General features: G+C 40.9%; 1 protein-coding gene and 13 non-coding genes across 14 annotated transcripts in view; all 14 read left to right on the top strand.

Moving 5' to 3' along the window:
- The first annotated feature begins 826 nt into the window (after positions 1-826).
- The window catches only part of mfsd4aa (major facilitator superfamily domain containing 4Aa), a 117,531-nt gene continuing 95,062 nt past the window's right edge, over positions 827-23,295 (top strand). Inside the window, exons 1-6 of the mRNA XM_072383215.1 lie at positions 827-1,126; positions 3,284-3,482; positions 3,744-3,995; positions 6,269-6,398; positions 6,483-6,598; positions 7,038-7,211. Coding sequence (XP_072239316.1) covers positions 894-1,126; positions 3,284-3,482; positions 3,744-3,995; positions 6,269-6,398; positions 6,483-6,598; positions 7,038-7,211 — 1,104 coding nt within the window. The 5' untranslated portion in view covers positions 827-893. The remainder of the gene's footprint in view (positions 1,127-3,283; positions 3,483-3,743; positions 3,996-6,268; positions 6,399-6,482; positions 6,599-7,037; positions 7,212-23,295) is intronic.
- trnaf-gaa (transfer RNA phenylalanine (anticodon GAA)) lies at positions 9,522-9,594 on the top strand. The gene has a single exon. It is a non-coding gene; the product is annotated as a tRNA-Phe (tRNA).
- trnaf-gaa (transfer RNA phenylalanine (anticodon GAA)) lies at positions 11,285-11,357 on the top strand. Its single transcript has one exon. It is a non-coding gene; the product is annotated as a tRNA-Phe (tRNA).
- On the top strand, positions 12,892-12,964 carry trnaf-gaa (transfer RNA phenylalanine (anticodon GAA)). The gene has a single exon. It is a non-coding gene; the product is annotated as a tRNA-Phe (tRNA).
- Positions 14,499-14,571, top strand: trnaf-gaa (transfer RNA phenylalanine (anticodon GAA)). The gene has a single exon. It is a non-coding gene; the product is annotated as a tRNA-Phe (tRNA).
- On the top strand, positions 15,412-15,484 carry trnaf-gaa (transfer RNA phenylalanine (anticodon GAA)). The gene has a single exon. It is a non-coding gene; the product is annotated as a tRNA-Phe (tRNA).
- On the top strand, positions 15,918-15,990 carry trnaf-gaa (transfer RNA phenylalanine (anticodon GAA)). Its single transcript has one exon. It is a non-coding gene; the product is annotated as a tRNA-Phe (tRNA).
- Positions 16,774-16,846, top strand: trnaf-gaa (transfer RNA phenylalanine (anticodon GAA)). Its single transcript has one exon. It is a non-coding gene; the product is annotated as a tRNA-Phe (tRNA).
- trnaf-gaa (transfer RNA phenylalanine (anticodon GAA)) lies at positions 17,630-17,702 on the top strand. The gene has a single exon. It is a non-coding gene; the product is annotated as a tRNA-Phe (tRNA).
- Positions 18,892-18,964, top strand: trnaf-gaa (transfer RNA phenylalanine (anticodon GAA)). The gene has a single exon. It is a non-coding gene; the product is annotated as a tRNA-Phe (tRNA).
- Positions 19,402-19,474, top strand: trnaf-gaa (transfer RNA phenylalanine (anticodon GAA)). Its single transcript has one exon. It is a non-coding gene; the product is annotated as a tRNA-Phe (tRNA).
- Positions 19,805-19,877, top strand: trnaf-gaa (transfer RNA phenylalanine (anticodon GAA)). Its single transcript has one exon. It is a non-coding gene; the product is annotated as a tRNA-Phe (tRNA).
- trnaf-gaa (transfer RNA phenylalanine (anticodon GAA)) lies at positions 20,312-20,384 on the top strand. The gene has a single exon. It is a non-coding gene; the product is annotated as a tRNA-Phe (tRNA).
- Positions 21,919-21,991, top strand: trnaf-gaa (transfer RNA phenylalanine (anticodon GAA)). Its single transcript has one exon. It is a non-coding gene; the product is annotated as a tRNA-Phe (tRNA).

Consider the following 23,295-nt stretch of genomic DNA (forward strand, 5'->3'; position numbering starts at 1 on the left):
GAAAAACTAAGACTGAACAACAGGCTTTTCTGGTCAAATTCCATTCAGTTCAGCATATTTGGTTTGTTTAAAAAAAAAAACAAGTTTATCACAAGTCCAGTTAAATACAGTATAAGTAAATTCGATTATAATCAGATTCAATTCAATTCATTCCAATTCCGTTTTAAAAATTCAGTGTTGTAAAATAGTTTTAAAACACTAAATCCAGGCCACACAGTATCGAATGGGACTAAACTCGAGTTAAAATGCATGTGTATTAACAAAAGGCTGAGGGATATCTGATTATGTTACATTGTTTAATGAATCCCAAACCCGTTTAATGTCAATTGAAAGCGTTAGCTAACCGCTGCCACTAACAGCACGACATGGCGTTCTCAAATTAAGCTTTTTAAATGCCTTATAAACGATTTGTTCCAAACAAATAATTTCAAATGTTAATATCAAGGAACTTTTAGTGTTATCTTTTTTGTGTTTATCTACGGCAGTTCATCTAACTTCCTGTTCTCCGCTGAAATGTTACATTATTGTTTAATGTTAGCAGCCCTTTTCTGGAAACTGTTCTGTACAGTATTGCTGTTAAAGGCGCAGTTAGCAGTAAATAACTCAAGCGTTCATGAGATAAACCGGACCTCTTACTTCAGGCTTTGCCTTAGGCCAAGAACATATCATTTAAATTAGTGAGGCAGTCCGAAAAAAAAGGGCGGTGCATTCAGGCATCCTCCAAACACCGTCACGAGTCAATTGAAAGCTGGCTCTGAACGGTTTACCTTGACCGAGTGACTTTTTTGCTGAGTTTACTTTCTTTGTTGTTACTGTGTGACGAAGGAAGCTCAGCAGCCAGCTGGGAAGGCCTCCGCTGCGCTCAGGACTTGTGTCTCCTCTGAGGGGCCAACATGAAGCTGCTGGACGAGCGGATCTGGTCGCTGTTCAAGCGCCACTTGCAGAAAACTCTCACCTTCTGGAGCGTGTTCTTCAGCTTCGGTTTATGCATCGCTTTCTTGGGACCCACCGTCCTGGACCTGAGATGTCAGACTCAATCCACTCTGCAGCAGATCACCTGGGTTTTCTTTTCCCAGCAGTTCTTTCTGCTGGTAGGCAGCAGCATGGGGGGACTTTTTAATAAATCGTAAGTATGGTTGAGTGAGATGTTTCCTGTGTTTTAGTATCACAAAATAATATTATTATTTCAATATATAGAAAGTACTAATCTGTAAAATAACAAAAATGTCCTCAGTGATATTTCTGATTACGTCTAAACAGCCACCAGGTTAAAGTTGAACTGGATTTTTTAAAAGAAGGTGTCATAAAAATTCTCTCTAAGAATGGCAGGTGTCAGGTTAGAACAGCCCCAACAACTTCTGAGAAGGGAGTCTAAATGCTGAAAAATATCTGAAAGCTTTGGAGCGTGGGGAGAGAATTAAGTTGTCTCTGGTGTCTTGCAGGCAATATCTGATCGCATGACCTCTGTAAATATTTCTTTCTCTGAGAGCAGCTGGACAGTTGGACTCAATTTGAAATTTGACTTGCAAATCTAGAGCATTCAAATCGCACATGATTGTTTCACGTCTGTGTCTGATGGCAGCTGCTGAGCACAAACGTGTGCGTAAAATTGAAATTGACATGTGTGGGAACCGGTGCTTGTGACATGATGCGTGGCTGTTTTAATACATGTCTGAAACTCTTATTTAAGCCGTTTGGGAACATTTGAGTCAGAGTTGGCAGCTTCAGCATGTTCTGTAATAAGTGTGTGTGAAGCAGCCCAAGAGATTTCCCAATAAATGGACAGACTAACAGTAGTCATTTCCAACCTACCCCCACCTCGCTCTGCTGTCATCTGGGCTTTTTCCCAGGAGTTGTTGGCTGTGGGCTGTGGATCTCACCGTCATGTGGTGTTGATGCAATGACTTGTACTTTGGAGTTGAAAACTGCTGGACAGACTGATGTCAGCTTTTGACATCAAACACACAAGCATATTTCACATTAAGGTTCCTATACGTTTCATGATACACACCCAATATTTTTGTAAGTTACATCGTGCAGCAGAAAAGCTTCCCGAGGACTGGATGACAATAAAAATATAAACATTTATTGAATAAAAATGTGGTTAATCTCCTTACAGTTCTGCTGTCTTATTATGACATTCTACTGGTGCAAGAAATCATGTCAACTAGTCTGGATTCCCCTTGCAGAAATACAGCTCTTTTTTTTCATATCTAGGACATTTTAATGCTGCTTTTAACTTGCAGATGATGCTGCTAATCATGTTTTTTGCAGTTTCTGGTGCATTGGAATAATCTTTTTCTTAAATTCAAACCATTGACGAGCTCTTCTTTTAGCATTTCAAACAACTTAAATGCTGAAGTTTGCTACTGTGGAAGTCAATGGGTTTTCCTCAGACATTTTCATTATCGATTTGAATGCCTCTCAACTTTGCAGCCTTCACAGTAATCAGCATGACTCATTTTGATTTGTATTCGCATTTGATTTTTCACCCTCTGGTAATGACTGACAGGTGGCCATTAAATTTACTGTTTGTCCAGAGGCTGTTGGTGAATGTCACAGCTGCTAAACAAGGTTAAAAGGAGAGTGGAACATTGGCAGAATTGACTGAGCACACAAGTTGAAGATAGCGTAGAAGTGTAGTGAGACTGGGAGACTGAGATAAATGAACCTGGTAAATTAAATGCAGTCAAGCATTAGATAATCAAAAGTGACTTATCTTCAACAAGAACAAGCTGGAAATGTCCTGTTTAGAATGGCAGAATTGTCATTACCAAGTAATGACTGGTTAAGTAGGACATGTTAAGTAAAGTATATGATTAGGAGAGTCATTAAATTCTAATTAATTAAAAGATAAAAATATTTATTCTAGGGTGGCTCAACACTTGTGGTGACCTGCTGCAGCAGCATTTTATGTCTTTCTTTGCATCTTCTTTAGATTTTCTTATAAGCTTTTAAGAATATAGAACAGCATTGTTCTATGCTGGTTTAGATGCTATGCAGTTGGAATGATTTAGGCTAGTGACTCCTGCAAATTTTTATACCTGTTTTAACTGTTGAATAGCAATTGCAATAGAAAAGTTGCTTGTATGTTGGAGCAGCTGATTGAGCTCTCTAAAGCTCAAATAATGCCTGGAATAAGACTCCAAATCCTGATAAGTTGAAAAGGAGACATCTCTGATACAATTTTATATGTTCCAAAAATATTTTCTTCTCACGATTCACTGAATGTTATTTACTACATAATGCTGCTGTCTTGTGTCATTCTCTGTGTGTTCTCTAGCCTCATGTCATCCCTGTCTGCCCTCTTCTCCTCATCTCTCATCATCTCACTTGTGTTTGCCATGATACCATTTTGTCACAACGTGATACTGCTTTGTATCACGATGGGGCTGGCTGGCACAGCCATGGGAGTGATGGACACCGTTGCTAACCTGCAGCTAGTGAAGCTGTACCAGAAAGACTCAGCTGTCTTCTTGCAGGTCAGAGAGATGTGAATGTGTGTGTTGGTGTGTGTTCTGTACTCTGAAGCAGCTTAAGATAATGCTGCTAATGTAAATTATTGAAAAACATACCTTTGTAAGAACTTGAATATTTCCTTTTCTCTTTTATTATTTAAAAAACAACAAAAAAAGTTATTGAGACTACATTTATAATGCTGTTCCAATTCCAAAAAAGCTCTGAAGCCAGGTGATGTTCTTTCACATAATCCTCTGATGTTCTATGTTCATATGTCTCCTTAGGCTTTGCATTTCTTCATAGGCCTGGGAGCACTGGTCAGTCCTCTGGTGGCTGATCCATTCCTAGCAGACAACAGCTGTGTCCTGGGAGCCAACTGGACTGCCAACTCATCCTCCTCAGACATAAAGCACCTCAGTGACAGCCTTGTTGGTCATAGAGCCGCACTGCACAACACCTCTCAATATCCTGTGTACACCAACGGTGTCGTTGTCACCAGGGTGGCGTACGCTTTCTGGATCATGGCTTTTATCAATGTGAGTTTTGATTCTGACACATATTTATTCAGTGCACCCTTGTGTGAATGGAGGGCCTTTTATACACTAAGTCAACAATCGGCCATTGGGCACATCTTGATCCTCGGGGAATGTTTGTTTCACCCCGTTACCATATTCAAACTCAGTTGGACTAAGTTTTTCAGCCAGTTCAATAGTGGAATGGCCTAATGGCTGTTTTAATAGAGCTCACTCTGATAACTAACTTTAACATACATCCTAGATGATGGAGAGTATCAGCTTATTAACTCACAGTGTGCTCATGTGCTTTTTTGTTCCGACACTGGAGACACAACAGGGGCATCTCTTGGTTGCTGTTTTTTTTTTAACATTATAACAACAACTCATAACATGTCATTAGCTAGATTCTCTTGTAATCAGTGTATTGAAATCAGCTACAGAACTGAGTAGACAATAGACCCGAAAGATTTCCAACCAAAGTTTGAATATCACTCTGCAATGACACTCCAAAAACCTATGATCTGAGTGACAAACTGGAAAATGTAAAATGGCAGCTAAGAAACCAATTAGTGATGTCACTAAGGCAAAAATCTTCATACACTGCTCATTTCTTCATATTTTGTTTTCAAGCAGCTAGACCTTCTTGAATTATTTTAAGTGGTCTTGAGCTTTTTGAAGGTCTTTCTGCAGGAGAAGTAGTGTCTTCTTCTAATAGTTTTCCTCTTGACAGATATGTCAACATGGCCACCATATTGGACACTTTTGGTTGTATTATATCTAAAAGATATGCTGTTTATCTTCATGGTTGTACAAAGTTATTGTAGCAAGACTTGTGAAAAGTGAAAATAAACAAATCAGTACTTTATACTTCAATATGAAATAAACAATAAAAATGTAGCATTATTACATGGACAGACCGAAGCTGCAGAGTCACATACACGATTCACCCATTCATTCCCGATGTCCCTGCAGTGTATGTCAGTCTTGGCTGACAATACTGATAATTAAAAAAAACATTAAACACAACATACTGCACCATTTCATTAGCGGCAGACAGTGGATAGATAAATGGATATAAGAATTAATAACACTTGGGATTTTCCAACCTATTTTCTAATCACAGCAAAGAACATTTAAGTAGTTTCTGCAAGAAAAATATTTTGTATAAACAAATAAATTAATCTAACATTGATACATAAACAGACTGAAGTTGAGGATTGTAATTATTTAGCATTTTATACCAGATGAAATTAGCAATGTACCAAATACTGGGGATGAATAGCATGTTATGGTGACTAACACTGAACGTTTTTTACAATTTAAAGTGTTGAATGAGTGTTAATGGTTGATAATATTGATACTATATTTCCTTACAATCATACTTATACATTTTACCCCATTGGATTTGTCATTTGTAGACAAAATTGATTAGTAAAACTTTGCAAGAAATACATGTGCCCACTACACTTTGTATGTTGTATCTGAGTAAAAGAGTTTGTTTTTTACCACAAGTAGGACAAAAGTGAAATCTTAAAATGCAGAACTACTTTTGAGCTTTTAGCTAGTTAGCTTGAACCATTCCTTGCTGATGCTAACTACCCAGAACTTCTTTCTAGCAGATTTCATGTGATTTTAAATTTTTTAAATTGTCATATAAATCACATAGTTTTTTATTTTAAATCATTTCACTAGACTGTTTTTATTTACGTTTAACACAGCATCCCTTTTTTGGTTTTTGGGATTGTTGTTCACTGACACAAAAGATCCACAGATGAGAAGAAAGAACAGAAACCCTTAACCTATATTATTTATTATTGCATTAAATCCTTAAATTAAGATTTTACAGGCAAATTATGTTTTTTTTTTTATTTGCATGTATAATTATAGCAGTAGCATTGGCCGGTGATGCTGTTGGGCTCTTGGACTAGGAGGCCATAATAAAAAGCTTGGAAACACTGTATAATACTATATTACTTCTACAGCAGTTTTTTTCTTTGCTTCACACAAAAATGGCCCAAATAGACTTCTAAACATTTTTGTTGCTCTTAAGAGCAGTTCAGAGTTCTGACCTTGTTTCTACTTTAGGCTCTCAGCATTGTTTGTATTGCCTCGTGGCTACAAACCATCACACTACCACTTAAATGCAGACTCTGTTTCATACAGAGGAGAAGATAAGACAAGATGGACTCTACGTTTATGACTAGAGCTTCACAAATTGAATCAGCTGACAGGAAGTGTTTACCGGAACAATGATCTCTTTGTGTGTGTGTGTCCTTGTGTGTGTTTTCTGGTAGTTCCCTGTACCAGTAGCAGTGCTCGCATTGATGTACCATGAGAGGCTGTTGCCTTGCTCCAGCAACAGTCCCCGCCTGCTTGACAGAGAGCCAGAGTGCAGCTCAGACCCCTCTGGGAACGGTGGACAAGGTAGTTCACATGTTTGTGTCTGATCATTCCATTCAAAAAATATGATAGAAGCTCACAGATCTCTGAGTTTCACTGTCTCTGCAGGACACGGTAATGTGTTTGATTGCTGTAAACCTGCCAAACTCCGAGGTCGCTCATCTATTTTCTTCATCCTCCATGCACTGGCTGGAGCCATCGTCTTCATCACTGATGGAATTATAGTGAGCCTTCCTGCTAACGCTGCACACACACTCACACACAGAGATTGTCATCAAAGTTAACCCTCATTCTTTCAAGTAATCACTCAATCAGGTTTGTACACTGATATGAAACATATTTTCCTTAAGTCGATTAACTTGGACTGATTGGGAACAATGCATCTGTGATAAATATTCTGAATCTATTTAGAAATCATAGAATTAAGGAACTGCAGGTAATAATCCAGGTAATACTATCTGTAAAGATATGGGTGTGGTGAGAGCAGGAACCGCTGAAACCTAACCCTTGCTTGACTATATATTGAGAAAAATGGCTTCATATAACTGAAATCACTCCCAAAGTGAAGCTCACTGAATCCATGGCAGCATTACTGTGCATTATGTGAACTAATTATTGATTTGCTGCTGGAGCTTATGCCGTGTTGGGTTTCTTGTCCTGCAGGGTTCCTATGCTGGTTTTGTCTACACCTACGCCGTGTCACCTCCTCTGCTGATGGGCCATAAGGCTGCCGGATGTCTGGACAGCATTTTTTGGGCTTCGATCACATTAGGAAGGCTGGCTTTCATCTACTTCTCCTACAGATATGCAGCACCCCTGCTACTCACAATTAGTCTGGTATGAACACACATTTAAAGGGCAAATCCTCTTTAAAGTTAATACAGTTGTTGACATCACAGTAATGACAAAACCAATAATAGAAACCACATATTGTCAATGTTTAACAACAACAAGGTCATTATTGCTGAGAGGGAAAACAGCAGTCAGGTACTATTAATTAAATACACTTGATTATTTCAAGGAGTGGATGTCATCCCTTCACCCCAAGTTTAAAAACTGCAAAAAACCGAAGAGCGACATCTAAGGCTCTACAGGCCTCAGTTGGCATGTTGAATATTAAAATTCATAACAGTACAATTAGAAAAAGACATATAGGGCTTGTTTTCAGGGGAAAGCCTTTTCTTTCTTAAATAAACATGGCAGCACTTAGGTTTCTAAGGTTACATTTAAACAAAATGTTGATGAAGATTCTCAACCAGAGTATCAGCTAATAAGCTTTTAGTTTACTCCTGAAAAAGCTTTTCGGGTTTCGGCAAGATTCCAGAAAGTGTTCAGTTGCCATTATCCGGCCTCTTATGACATCAAAACAAACCACAAACTACACAACATATGAGCACAAACACCAAAAGCAAACTGTCAAGCATGGTAGTAGAGGGCTGATGATTTGGGCCTGTTTTTCTCAGCAAACAATGTGTTAATATGATTCAATTCAATTTCAATTCAATTTCATTTATAGAGCGCCAGATTACAACAATTGTCATCTCAAGGCACTTAAGTAATATAGTCCAATTCAAGCCAATTGGAATTCAATTCATTGTAATCATAATCCAATTAATTAATATGGAGCCAATTCAAAAATAATGTCCTAGCTAAGGAAACCAACAGATTGCACCGAAACTTGTCTTCAGTCCAATCTCCCGTCCTGAGCGTGCCTGTGGCGACTGTGGAAAGGAACGACTCCCTTTTAACAGGAAGAAACCTCTGGCAGAACCAGACTCAGGAAGGGTGGCCATCCGCCTCGACCAGCTGGGGTTTGAGAAGACAGAAAAGAGGGAAAAGAGGGGGTAAAAACACCATAACGCCATTCGAAGGATACCTGTTGGAACAGGGAAACACAAGTTGATAACCACAATGTCACATGTACATAAAATCATTTGAGAAATTAAACGGGGAAAAAGAGAGCAAAGTGAGGAAAGGTGTGACAGATGAGGTCCCCCAGCAGTCTAAGCCTAAAGCAGCTTAACTATGGGATGTTTCAGGATTACCTGAGCCATCCCTAACTATAAGATTTATCAAAAAGGAAAGTTTTAAGCCTAATCTTAAAAGTGGAAAGGGTGTCTGCTTCCTGGACATTTACTGGCAGCTTATTCCACAAGAGAGATAACTGAAGGCTCTACCTCCCATTCTCCTTTTAGAAACTCTGGGAACAACAAGTCAACCTGCAGTTTGGGAGCGAAGTGCTCTGTTAGGAAAATATCTTACAATGAGATCTTTAAGATATGATGGAGCTCGGTCATTAAGAGCTTTATATATGAGGAGAAGAATGAACAATGAATGAATTCCAAAGTAAGGTAATTCCCACCATGGTCTGTTTGTTGGCTTCTTGTCAAGCACGGTGATGGAGAGCTGATGATTTGGCCTGTTTTTTTAATCATATGATGTTTTCATATGTTGGGTGTTTCATTGGCAAACTGATGTAAGAGGACATAAGCAGGATGTATGGAGCGGTCCACATGGAAGAGATTGAAACTGCATACCACACTTCTTCTTTCATAAGGTGAATGGACAATGAATGAATTCCAAAGTAAGGTCATTCCCACCATCGTCAGTTTGTCGGCCTCTTGGCCACTGGAAATAGGCTAATTTTGCACAAAATAGCTCAGTTGGGAGAGCGTTAGACTGAAGATCTAAAGGACCCTGGCTCAATCCTGGATTTCGGCAAGCCCCAAGAACAACTTCTTCAACCTCTTTTCACTTCGAATTAAACCACAAGACTTTTGAACCAATCTCATTATAACACATAAGACAGAAATGTTTGGTCATCATGCACAGCAGCGCGTTTGGAGGAAACTAAACAGTAGCTCAACCGTGTCATACCAACTGATAAGCACGGTGATGGAGAGCTGATGAGTTGGGTCTGTTTTTTTTTAATCATATGATGTTTTCATATGTTGGGTGTTTCATTGGCAAACTGATGTAACAGGACATAAGCAGGATGCATGGAGCGGTCCACATGGAAGAGATTAAAACTGCATCCCACACTTCGTCTATCATAAAGTGAATGGACAATGAATGAATTCCAAAGTACGGTCATTCCCACCATCGTCAGTTTGTCGGCCTCTTGGCCACTGGAAATAGGCTGATTTTGCCGAAATAGCTCAGTTGGGAGTGCGTTAGACTGAAGATCTAAAGGTCCCTGCCTCAACCCCGGGTTTCGGCAAGCTCCAAGAACAACTCCCCTCTTACTTATTCAACCTCTTGTGACATCGAAATAAACCAAAAAAAATTCTGAAACAATCTCATTCACACACATAAGACAGAAATGTTTGGTCATCATGCACAGCATCGCGTTTGGAGAAAACTAAACAGTAGCTCAACCGTGTCATACCAACTTTCAAGCACGGTGATGGAGAGCTGATGAGTTGGGCCTGTTTTTTTTTGATCATATGATGTTTTCATATGTTGGGTGTTTCATTGGCAAACTGATGTAACAGGACATAAGGAAGGATGTATGGAGCGGTCCACATGGAAGAGATTGAAACTGCATACCACACTTCTTCTTTCATAAGGTGAATGGACAATGAATGAATTCCAAAGTACGGTCATTCCCACCATCGTCAGTTTGTTGGCCTCTTGGCCACTGGAAATAGGCTAATTTTGCACAAAATAGCTCAGTTGGGAGAGCGTTAGACTGAAGATCTAAAGGACCCTGGCTCAATCCTGGATTTCGGCAAGCCCCAAGAACAACTTCTTCAACCTCTTTTCACTTCGAATTAAACCACAAGACTTTTGAACCAATCTCATTATAACACATAAGACAGAAATGTTTGTTATCATGCACAGAAGCGCGTTTGGAGAAAACTAAACAGTAGCTCAACCGTGTCATACCAACTGTCAAGCACGGTGATGGAGAGCTGATGAGTTGGGCCTGTTTTTTTTTAATTATATGATGTTTTCATATGTTGGGTGTTTCATTGGAAAACTGATGTAACAGGACATAAGAAGGATACATGGAGCGGTCCACATGGAAGAGATTGAAACTGCATCACACACTTCTTCTTTCATAAAATGAATGGACAATGAATGAATTCCAAAGTACGGTCATTCCCACCATGGTCTGTTTGTCGGCCTCTTGGCTACTGGAAATAGGCAAATTTTGCTAAAATAGCTCAGTTGGGAGCGCGTTAGACTGAAAATCTAAAGGTCGCTGGTTTTATCCCAGGTTTCGGCAAGCTCCATGGTTGACCTTGGCAAGCTCCAAGGTCAACACATAAGACAGAGATGTTTTTTTTAATCATATGATGTTTTCATATGTTGGGTGTTTCATTGGCAAACTGATGTAACAGGACATAAGCAGGATGAATGGAGCGGTCCACATGGAAGAGATTGAAACTGCATCACACACTTCTTCATTCATAAAATGAATGGACAATGAATGAATTCCAAAGTACGGTCATTCCCACCATGGTCTGTTTGTCGTACTCTTGGCAACTGGAAATAGGCAAATTTTGCCAAAATAGCTCAGAGGGGAGCGCGTTAGACTGAAGATCAAAAGTTCCCTGGTTTTATCCCGGGTTTCGGCAAGCTCCAAGAACACCTCCCCTCTCACTTATTCAACCTCTGATGACATTGAAATAAACCACAAAAATTCTGAACCAATCTCATTCAAACACATAAGACAGAAATGTTTTTTTTAATCATATGATGTTTTCATATGTTGGGTGTTTCATTGGCAAACTGATGTAACAGGACATAAGCAGGATGCATGGAGCGGTCCACATGGAAGAGATTGAAACTGCATCCCACACTTCTATCATAAAGTTAATGGACAATGAATGAATTCCAAAGTACGGTCATTCCCACCATCGTCAGTTTGTCGGCCTCTTGGCCACTGGAAATAGGCTAATTTTGCCGAAATAGCTCAGTTGGGAGAGCGTTAGACTGAAGATCTAAAGGTCCCTGGCTCAATCCCGGGTTTCGGCAAGCTCCAACAACATCTCCCCTCTTACTTTTTCAACCTCTTGTGACATCGAAATAAACCAAAAAAATTCTGAACAAATCTCATTCACACACATAAGACAGAAATGTTTGGTCATCATGCACAGTAGCGCGTTTGGAGGAAACTAAACAGTAGCTCAACCGTGTCATACCAACTGTCAAGCACGGTGATGGAGGGCTGATGAGTTCGGCCTGTTTTTTTTTAATCATATGATGTTTTCATATATTGGGTGTTTCATTGGCAAACTGATGTAACAGGACATAAGCAGGATGCATGGAGCGGTCCACATGGAAGAGATTGAAACTGCATCCCACACTTCTATCATAAAGTGAATGGACAATGAATGAATTCCAAAGTACGGTCATTCCCACCATCGTCAGTTTGTCAGCCTCTTGGCCACTGGAAATAGGCTAATTTTGCCGAAATAGCTCAGTTGGGAGCGCGTTAGACTGAAGATCTAAAGGTCACTGGTTTTATCCCAGGTTTAGGCAAGCTCCATGGTTGACCTTGGCAAGCTCCAAGGTCAACACATAAGACAGAGATGTTTTTTTTAATCATATGATGTTTTCATATATTGGGTGTTTCATTGGCAAACCGATGTAACAGGACATAAGCAGGATGCATGGAGCGGTCCACATGGAAGAGATTGAAACTGCATCCCACACTTCTATCATAAAGTGAATGGACAATGAATGAATTCCAAAGTACGGTCATTCCCATCATCGTCAGTTTGTCGGCCTCTTGGCCACTGGAAATAGGCAAAATTTGCCGAAATAGCTCAGTTGGGAGCGCGTTAGACTGAAGATCTAAAGGTCGCTGGTTTTATCCCAGGTTTCGGCAAGCTCCATGGTTGACCTTGGCAAGCTCCAAGGTCAACACATAAGACAGAGTTGTTTTTTTTAATCATATGATGTTTTCATATGTTGGGTGTTTCATTGGAAAACTGATGTAACAGGACATAAGCAGGATGCATGGAGCGGTCCACATGGAAGAGATTGAAACTGCATCACACACTTCTTCATTCATAAAATGAATGGACAATGAATGAATTCCAAAGTACGGTCATTCCCACCATGGTCTGTTTGTCGTACTCTTGGCAACTGGAAATATGCAAATTTTGCCAAAATAGCTCAGATGGGAGCGCGTTAGACTGAAGATCAAAAGGTCCCTGGTTTTATCCCAGGTTTCGGCAAGCTCCAAGAACACCTCCCCTCTCACTTATTCAACCTCTGATGACATTGAAATAAACCACAAAAATTCTGAACCAATCTCATTCAAACACATAAGACAGAAATGTTTTTTTAATCATATGATGTTTTCATATGTTGGGTGTTTCATTGGCAAACTGATGTAACAGGACATAAGCAGGATGCATGGAGCGGTCCACATGGAAGAGATTGAAACTGCATCCCACACTTCTATCATAAAGTGAATGGACAATGAATGAATTCCAAAGTACGGTCATTCCCACCATCGTCAGTTTGTCGGCCTCTTGGCCACTGGAAATAGGCTAATTTTGCCGAAATAGCTCAGTTGGGAGAGCGTTAGACTGAAGATCTAAAGGTCCCTGGCTCAATCCCGGGTTTCGGCAAGCTCCAAGAACAACTCCCCTCTTACGTATTCAACCTCTTGTGACATCGAAATAAACCAAAAAAATTCTGAACCAATCTCATTCACACACATAAGACAGAAATGTTTGGTCATCATGCACAGCAGCGCGTTTGGAGGAAACTAAACAGTAGCTCAACCGTGTCATACCAACTGTCAAGCATGGTGATGGAGAGCTGATGAGTTGGGCCTGTTTTTTTTTAATCATATGATGTTTTCATATATTGGGTGTTTCATTGGCAAACTGATGTAACAGGACATAAGCAGGATGCATGGAGCGGTCCACATGGAAGAGATTGAAACTGCATCCCACACTTCTATCATAAAGTGAATGGACAATGAATGAATTCCAAAGTACGGTCATTCCCACCATCGTCAGTTTGTCAGCCTCTTGGCCACTGGAAATAGGCTAATTTTGCCGAAATAGCTCAGTTGGGAGCGCGTTAGACTGAAGATCTAAAGGTCACTGGTTTTATCCCAGGTTTAGGCAAGCTCCATGGTTGACCTTGGCAAGCTCCAAGGTCAACACATAAGACAGAGATGTTTTTTTTAATCATATGATGTTTTCATATATTGGGTGTTTCATTGGCAAACCGATGTAACAGGACATAAGCAGGATGCATGGAGCGGTCCACATGGAAGAGATTGAAACTGCATCCCACACTTCTATCATAAAGTGAATGGACAATGAATGAATTCCAAAGTACGGTCATTCCCATCATCGTCAGTTTGTCGGCCTCTTGGCCACTGGAAATAGGCAAAATTTGCCGAAATAGCTCAGTTGGGAGCGCGTTAGACTGAAGATCTAAAGGTCGCTGGTTTTATCCCAGGTTTCGGCAAGCTCCATGGTTGACCTTGGCAAGCTCCAAGGTCAACACATAAGACAGAGTTGTTTTTTTTAATCATATGATGTTTTCATATGTTGGGTGTTTCATTGGAAAACTGATGTAACAGGACATAAGCAGGATGCATGGAGCGGTCCACATGGAAGAGATTGAAACTGCATCACACACTTCTTCATTCATAAAATGAATGGACAATGAATGAATTCCAAAGTACGGTCATTCCCACCATGGTCTGTTTGTCGTACTCTTGGCAACTGGAAATATGCAAATTTTGCCAAAATAGCTCAGATGGGAGCGCGTTAGACTGAAGATCAAAAGGTCCCTGGTTTTATCCCAGGTTTCGGCAAGCTCCAAGAACACCTCCCCTCTCACTTATTCAACCTCTGATGACATTGAAATAAACCACAAAAATTCTGAACCAATCTCATTCAAACACATAAGACAGAAATGTTTTTTTAATCATATGATGTTTTCATATGTTGGGTGTTTCATTGGCAAACTGATGTAACAGGACATAAGCAGGATGCATGGAGCGGTCCACATGGAAGAGATTGAAACTGCATCCCACACTTCTATCATAAAGTGAATGGACAATGAATGAATTCCAAAGTACGGTCATTCCCACCATCGTCAGTTTGTCGGCCTCTTGGCCACTGGAAATAGGCTAATTTTGCCGAAATAGCTCAGTTGGGAGAGCGTTAGACTGAAGATCTAAAGGTCCCTGGCTCAATCCCGGGTTTCGGCAAGCTCCAAGAACAACTCCCCTCTTACGTATTCAACCTCTTGTGACATCGAAATAAACCAAAAAAATTCTGAACCAATCTCATTCACACACATAAGACAGAAATGTTTGGTCATCATGCACAGCAGCGCGTTTGGAGGAAACTAAACAGTAGCTCAACCGTGTCATACCAACTGTCAAGCATGGTGATGGAGAGCTGATGAGTTGGGCCTGTTTTTTTTTAATCATATGATGTTTTCATGTGTTGGGTGTTTCATTGGCAAACTGATGTAACAGGACATAAGCAGGATGCATGGAGCGGTCCACATGGAAGAGATTGAAACTGCATCACACACTTCTTCATTCATAAAATGAATGGACAAGGAATGAATTCCAAAGTACGGTCATTCCCACCATGGTCTGTTTGTCGTACTCTTGGCAACTGGAAATAGGCAAATTTTGCCAAAATAGCTCAGATGGGAGCGCGTTAGACTGAAGATCTAAAGGTCCCTGGTTTTATCCCGGGTTTCGGCAAGCTCCAAGAACAACTCCCCTCTCACTTATTCAACCTCTGATGACATTGAAATAAACCACAAAAATTCTGAACCAATCTCATTCAAACACATAAGACAGAAATGTTTTTTTTAATCATATGATGTTTTCATATGTTGGGTGTTTCATTGGCAAACTGATGTAACAGGACATAAGCAGGATGCATGGAGCGGTCCACATGGAAGAGATTGAAACTGCATCCCACACTTCTTCTATCATAAAGTGAATGGACAATGATTGAATTCCAAAGTACGGTCATTCCCACCATCGTCAGTTTGTCGGCCTCTTGGCCACTGGAAATAAGCTAATTTTACCGAAATAGCTCAGTTGGGAGAGCGTTAGACTGAAGATCTAAAGGTCCCTGGCTCAATCCAAGGTTTCGGCAAGCTCCAAGAACAACTCCCCTCTTACTTATTCAACCTCTTGTGACATCGAAATAAATCAAAAAAATTCTGAACAAATCTCATTCACACACATAAGACAGAAATGTTTGGTCATCATGCACAGCAGCGCGTTTGGAGGAAACTAAACAGTAGCTCAACTGTGTCATACCAACTGTCAAGCACGGTGATGGAGAGCTGATGACTTGGGCCTGTTTTTTTTAATCATATGATGTTTTCATATGTTGGGTGTTTCATTGGCAAACTGATGTAACAGGACATAAGCAGGATGCATGGAGCGGTCCACATGGAAGAGATTGAAACTGCATCCCACACTTCTATCATAAAGTGAATGGACAATGAATGAATTCCAAAGTACGGTCATTCCCACCATCGTCAGTTTGTCGGCCTCTTGGCCACTGGAAATAGGCTAATTTTGCCGAAATAGCTCAGTTGGGAGAGCGTTAGACTGAAGATCTAAAGGTCCCTGGCTCAATCCCGGGTTTCGGCAAGCTCCAAGAACAACTCCCCTCTTACTTATTCAACCTCTTGTGACATCGAAATAAACCAAAAAAATTCTGAACAAATCTCATTCACACACATAAGACAGAAATGTTTGGTCATCATGCACAGCAGCGCGTTTGGAGGAAACTAAACAGTAGCTCAACCGTGTCATACCAACTGTCAAGCACGGTGATGGAGAGCTGATGAGTTGGGCCTGTTTTTTTTTAATCATATGATGTTTTCATATGTTGGGTGTTTCATTGGCAAACTGATGTAACAGGACATAAGCAGGATGCATGGAGCGGTCCACATGGAAGAGATTGAAACTGCATTCCACATTTCTATCATAAAGTGAATGGACAATGAATGAATTCCAAAGTACGGTCATTCCCACCATCGTCAGTTTGTCGGCCTCTTGGCCACTGGAAATAGGCTAATTTTGCCGAAATAGCTCAGTTGGGAGCGCGTTAGACTGAAGATCTAAAGGTCGCTGGTTTTATCCCAGGTTTCGGCAAGCTCCATGGTTGACCTTGGCAAGCTCCAAGGTCAACACATAAGACAGAGATGTTTTTTTTAATCATATGATGTTTTCATATGTTGGGTGTTTCATTGGCAAACTGATATAACAGGACATAAGCAGGATGCATAGAGCGGTCCACATGGAAGAGATTGAAACTGCATCCCACACTTCTATCATAAAGTGAATGGACAATGAATGAATTCCAAAGTACGGTCATTCCCACCATCGTCAGTTTGTCGGCCTCTTGGCCACTGGAAATAGGCTAATTTTGCCGAAATAGCTCAGTTGGGAGAGCGTTAGACTGAAGATCTAAAGGTCCCTGGCTCAATCCCGGGTTTCGGCAAGCTCCAAGAACAACTCCCCTCTTACTTATTCAACCTCTTGTGACATCGAAATAAACCAAAAAAATTCTGAACAAATCTCATTCACACACATAAGACAGAAATGTTTGGTCATCATGCACAGCAGCGCGTTTGGAGGAAACTAAACAGTAGCTCAACCGTGTCATACCAACTGTCAAGCACGGTGATGGAGAGCTGATGAGTTGGGCCTGTTTTTTTTTAATCATATGATGTTTTCATGTGTTGGGTGTTTCATTGGCAAACTGATGTAACAGGACATAAGCAGGATGCATGGAGCGGTCCACATGGAAGAGATTGAAACTGCATTCCACATTTCTATCATAAAGTGAATGGACAATGAATGAATTCCAAAGTACGGTCATTCCCACCATCGTCAGTTTGTCGGCCTCTTGGCCACTGGAAATAGGCTAATTTTGCCGAAATAGCTCAGTTGGGAGCGCGTTAGACTGAAGATCTAAAGGTCGCTGGTTTTATCCCAGGTTTCGGCAAGCTCCATGGTTGACCTTGGCAAGCTCCAAGGTCAACACATAAGACAGAGATGTTTTTTTTAATCATATGATGTTTTCATATGTTGGGTGTTTCATTGGCAAACTGATATAACAGGACATAAGCAGGATGCATAGAGCGGTCCACATGGAAGAGATTGAAACTGCATCCCACACTTCTATCATAAAGTGAATGGACAATGAATGAATTCCAAAGTACGGTCATTCCCACCATCGTCAGTTTGTCGGCCTCTTGGCCACTGGAAATAGGCTAATTTTGCCGAAATAGCTCAGTTGGGAGAGCGTTAGACTGAAGATCTAAAGGTCCCTGGCTCAATCCCGGGTTTCGGCAAGCTCCAAGAACAACTCCCCTCTTACTTATTCAACCTCTTGTGACATCGAAATAAACCAAAAAAATTCTGAACAAATCTCATTCACACACATAAGACAGAAATGTTTGGTCATCATGCACAGCAGCGCGTTTGGAGGAAACTAAACAGTAGCTCAACCGTGTCATACCAACTGTCAAGCACGGTGATGGAGAGCTGATGAGTTGGGCCTGTTTTTTTTTAATCATATGATGTTTTCATGTGTTAGGTGTTTCATTGGCAAACTGATGTAACAGGACATAAGCAGGATGCATGGAGCGGTCCACATGGAAGAGATTGAAACTGCATCACACACTTCTTCATTCATAAAATGAATGGACAATGAATGAATTCCAAAGGACGGTCATTCCCACCATGGTCTGTTTGTCGTACTCTTGGCAACTGGAAATAGGCTAATTTTGCCAAAATAGCTCAGATGGGAGCGCGTTAGACTGAAGATCTAAAGGTCCCTGGTTTTATTCCGGGTTTCGGCAAGCTCCAAGAACAACTCCCCTCTCACTTATTCAACCTCTGATGACATTGAAATAAACCACAAAAATTCTGAACTAATCTCATTCAAACACATAAGACAGAAATGTTTTTTTTAATCATATGATGTTTTCATATGTTGGGTGTTTCATTGGCAAACTGATGTAACAGGACATAAGCAGGATGCATGGAGCGGTCCACATGGAAGAGATTGAAACTGCATCCCACACTTCTTCTATCATAAAGTGAATGGACAATGATTGAATTCCAAAGTACGATCATTCCCACCATCGTCAGTTTGTCGGCCTCTTGGCCACTGGAAATAGCCTAATTTTGCCGAAATAGCTCAGTTGGGAGCGCGTTAGACTGAAGATCTAAAGGTCGCTGGTTTTATCCCAGGTTTCGGCAAGCTCCATGGTTGACCTTGGCAAGCTCCAAGGTCAACACATAAGACAGAGATGTTTTTTTTAATCATATGATGTTTTCATATGTTGGGTGTTTCATTGGCAAACTGATGTAACAGGACATAAGCAGGATACATAGAGCGGTCCACATGGAAGAGATTGAAACTGCATCCCACACTTCTATCATAAAGTGAATGGACAATGAATGAATTCCAAAGTACGGTCATTCCCACCATCGTCAGTTTGTCGGCCTCTTGGCCACTGGAAATAGGCTAATTTTGCCGAAATAGCTCAGTTGGGAGAGCGTTAGACTGAAGATCTAAAGGTCCCTGGCTCAATCACGGGTTTCGGCAAGCTCCAAGAACAACTCCCCTCTTACTTATTCAACCTCTTGTGACATCGAAATAAACCAAAGAAATTCTGAACAAATCTCATTCACACACATAAGACAGAAATGTTTGGTCATCATGCACAGCAGCGCGTTTGGAGGAAACTAAACAGTAGCTCAACCGTGTCATACCAACAGTCAAGCACGGTGATGGAGAGCTGATGAGTTGGGCCTGTTTTTTTTTAATCATATGATGTTTTCATGTGTTGGGTGTTTCATTGGCAAACTGATGTAACAGGACATAAGCAGGATGCATGGAGCGGTCCACATGGAAGAGATTGAAACTGCACCACACACTTCTTCATTCATAAAATGAATGGACAATGAATGAATTCCAAAGTACGGTCATTCCCACCATGGTCTGTTTGTCGGCCTCTTGGCCACTGGAAATAGGCTAATTTTGCCGAAGTAGCTCAGTTGGGAGCGCGTTAGACTGAAGATCTAAAGGTCCCTGGTTTTATCCCGGGTTTCGGCAAGCTCCAAGAACAACTCCCCTCTCACTTATTCAACCTCTGATGACATTGAAATAAACCACAAAAATTCTGAACCAATCTCATTCAAACACATAAGACAGAAATGTTTTTTTTAATCATATGATGTTTTCATATGTTGGGTGTTTCATTGGCAAACTGATGTAACAGGACATAAGCAGGATGCATGGAGCGGTCCACATGGAAGAGATTGAAACTGCATCCCACACTTCTTCTATCATAAAGTGAATGGACAATGATTGAATTCCAAAGTACGGTCATTCCCACCATCGTCAGTTTGTCGGCCTCTTGGCCACTGGAAACAAGCTAGTTTTGCCGAAATAGCTCAGTTGGGAGAGCGTTAGACTGAAGATCTAAAGGTCCCTGGCTCAATCCCGGGTTTCGGCAAGCTCCAAGAACAACTCCCCTCTTACGTATTCAACCTCTTGTGACATCGAAATAAACCAAAAAAATTCTGAACCAATCTCATTCACAAACATAAGACAGAAATGTTTGGTCATCATGCACAGCAGCACGTTTGGAGGAAATTAAACAGTAGCTCAACCGTGTCATACCAACTGTCAAGCACGGTGATGGAGAGCTGATGAGTTGGGCCTGTTTTTTTTTAATCATATGATGTTTTCATATGTTGGGTGTTTCATTGGCAAACTGATGTAACAGGACATAAGCAGGATGCATGGAGCGGTCCACATGGAAGAGATTGAAACTGCATCCCACACTTCTATCATAAAGTGAATGGACAATGAATGAATTCCAAAGTACGGTCATTCCCACCATCGTCAGTTTGTCGGCCTCTTGGCCACTGGAAATAGGCTAATTTTGCCGAAATAGCTCAGTTGGGAGAGCGTTAGACTGAAGATCTAAAGGTCCCTGGCTCAATCCCGGGTTTCGGCAAGCTCCAAGAACAACTCCCCTCTTACGTATTCAACCTCTTGTGACATCGAAATAAACCAAAAAAATTCTGAACCAATCTCATTCACACACATAAGACAGAAATGTTTGGTCATCATGCACAGCAGCACGTTTGGAGGAAATTAAACAGTAGCTCAACCGTGTCATACCAACTGTCAAGCACGGTGATGGAGAGCTGATGAGTTGGGCCTGTTTTTTTTTAATCATATGATGTTTTCATATGTTGGGTGTTTCATTGGCAAACTGATGTAACAGGACATAAGCAGGATGCATGGAGCGGTCCACATGGAAGAGATTGAAACTGCATCCCACACTTCTATCATAAAGTGAATGGACAATGAATGAATTCCAAAGTACGGTCATTCCCACCATCGTCAGTTTGTCAGCCTCTTGGCAACTGGAAATAGGCAAATTTTGCCAAAATAGCTTAGTTGGGAGCGCGTTAGACTGAAGATCTAAAGGTCACTGGTTTTATCCCAGGTTTCGGCAAGCTCCATGGTTGACCTTGGCAAGCTCCAAGGTCAACACATAAGACAGAGATGTTTTTTTTAATCATATGATGTTTTCATATATTGGGTGTTTCATTGGCAAACCGATGTAACAGGACATAAGCAGGATGCATGGAGCGGTCCACATGGAAGAGATTGAAACTGCATCCCACACTTCTATCATAAAGTGAATGGACAATGAATGAATTCCAAAGTACGGTCATTCCCATCATCGTCAGTTTGTCGGCCTCTTGGCCACTGGAAATAGGCAAAATTTGCCGAAATAGCTCAGTTGGGAGCGCGTTAGACTGAAGATCTAAAGTTCGCTGGTTTTATCCCAGGTTTCGGCAAGCTCCATGGTTGACCTTGGCAAGCTCCAAGGTCAACACATAAGACAGAGTTGTTTTTTTTAATCATATGATGTTTTCATATGTTGGGTGTTTCATTGGAAAACTGATGTAACAGGACATAAGCAGGATGCATGGAGCGGTCCACATGGAAGAGATTGAAACTGCATCACACACTTCTTTGTGCATAAAATGAATGGACAATGAATGAATTCCAAAGTACGGTCATTCCCACCATGGTCTGTTTGTCGTACTCTTGGCAACTGGAAATATGCAAATTTTGCCAAAATAGCTCAGATGGGAGCGCGTTAGACTGAAGATCAAAAGGTCCCTGGTTTTATCCCAGGTTTCGGCAAGCTCCAAGAACACCTCCCCTCTCACTTATTCAACCTCTGATGACATTGAAATAAACCACAAAAATTCTGAACCAATCTCATTCAAACACATAAGACAGAAATGTTTTTTTAATCATATGATGTTTTCATATGTTGGGTGTTTCATTGGCAAACTGATGTAACAGGACATAAGCAGGATGCATGGAGCGTTCCACATGGAAGAGATTGAAACTGCATCCCACACTTCTATCATAAAGTGAATGGACAATGAATGAATTCCAAAGTACGGTCATTCCCACCATCGTCAGTTTGTCGGCCTCTTGGCCACTGGAAATAGGCTAATTTTGCCGAAATAGCTCAGTTGGGAGAGCGTTAGACTGAAGATCTAAAGGTCCCTGGCTCAATCCCGGGTTTCGGCAAGCTCCAAGAACAACTCCCCTCTTACGTATTCAACCTCTTGTGACATCGAAATAAACCAAAAAAATTCTGAACCAATCTCATTCACACACATAAGACAGAAATGTTTGGTCATCATGCACAGCAGCGCGTTTGGAGGAAACTAAACAGTAGCTCAACCGTGTCATACCAACTGTCAAGCACGGTGATGGAGAGCTGATGAGTTGGGCCTGTTTTTTTTTAATCATATGATGTTTTCATGTGTTGGGTGTTTCATTGGCAAACTGATGTAACAGGACATAAGCAGGATGCATGGAGCGGTCCACATGGAAGAGATTGAAACTGCATCACACACTTCTTCATTCATAAAATGAATGGACAATGAATGAATTCCAAAGTACGGTCATTCCCACCATGGTCTGTTTGTCGTACTCTTGGCAACTGGAAATAGGCAAATTTTGCCAAAATAGCTCAGATGGGAGCGCGTTAGACTGAAGATCTAAAGGTCCCTGGTTTTATCCCGGGTTTCGGCAAGCTCCAAGAACAACTCCCCTCTCACTTATTCAACCTCTGATGACATTGAAATAAACCACAAAAATTCTGAACCAATCTCATTCAAACACATAAGACAGAAATGTTTGGTCATCATGCACAGCAGCGCGTTTGGAGGAAACTAAACAGTAGCTCAACCGTGTCATACCAACTGTCAAGCACGGTGATGGAGAGCTGATGAGTTGGGCCTGTTTTTTTTTAATCATATGATGTTTTCATGTGTTGGGTGTTTCATTGGCAAACTGATGTAACAGGACATAAGCAGGATGCATGGAGCGGTCCACATGGAAGAGATTGAAACTGCATCACACACTTCTTCATTCATAAAATGAATGGACAATGAATGAATTCCAAAGGACGGTCATTCCCACCATGGTCTGTTTGTCGTACTCTTGGCAACTGGAAATAGGCTAATTTTGCCAAAATAGCTCAGATGGGAGCGCGTTAGACTGAAGATCTAAAGGTCCCTGGTTTTATTCCGGGTTTCGGCAAGCTCCAAGAACAACTCCCCTCTCACTTATTCAACCTCTGATGACATTGAAATAAACCACAAAAATTCTGAACTAATCTCATTCAAACACATAAGACAGAAATGTTTTTTTTAATCATATGATGTTTTCATATGTTGGGTGTTTCATTGGCAAACTGATGTAACAGGACATAAGCAGGATGCATGGAGCGGTCCACATGGAAGAGATTGAAACTGCATCCCACACTTCTTCTATCATAAAGTGAATGGACAATGATTGAATTCCAAAGTACGATCATTCCCACC

Source organism: Leuresthes tenuis, unplaced genomic scaffold (assembly GCF_036924035.1).
Source record: "Leuresthes tenuis unplaced genomic scaffold, fLeuTen1.0.hap1 SCAF_3, whole genome shotgun sequence".
NCBI classification, from domain to species: domain Eukaryota; kingdom Metazoa; phylum Chordata; class Actinopteri; order Atheriniformes; family Atherinopsidae; genus Leuresthes; species Leuresthes tenuis.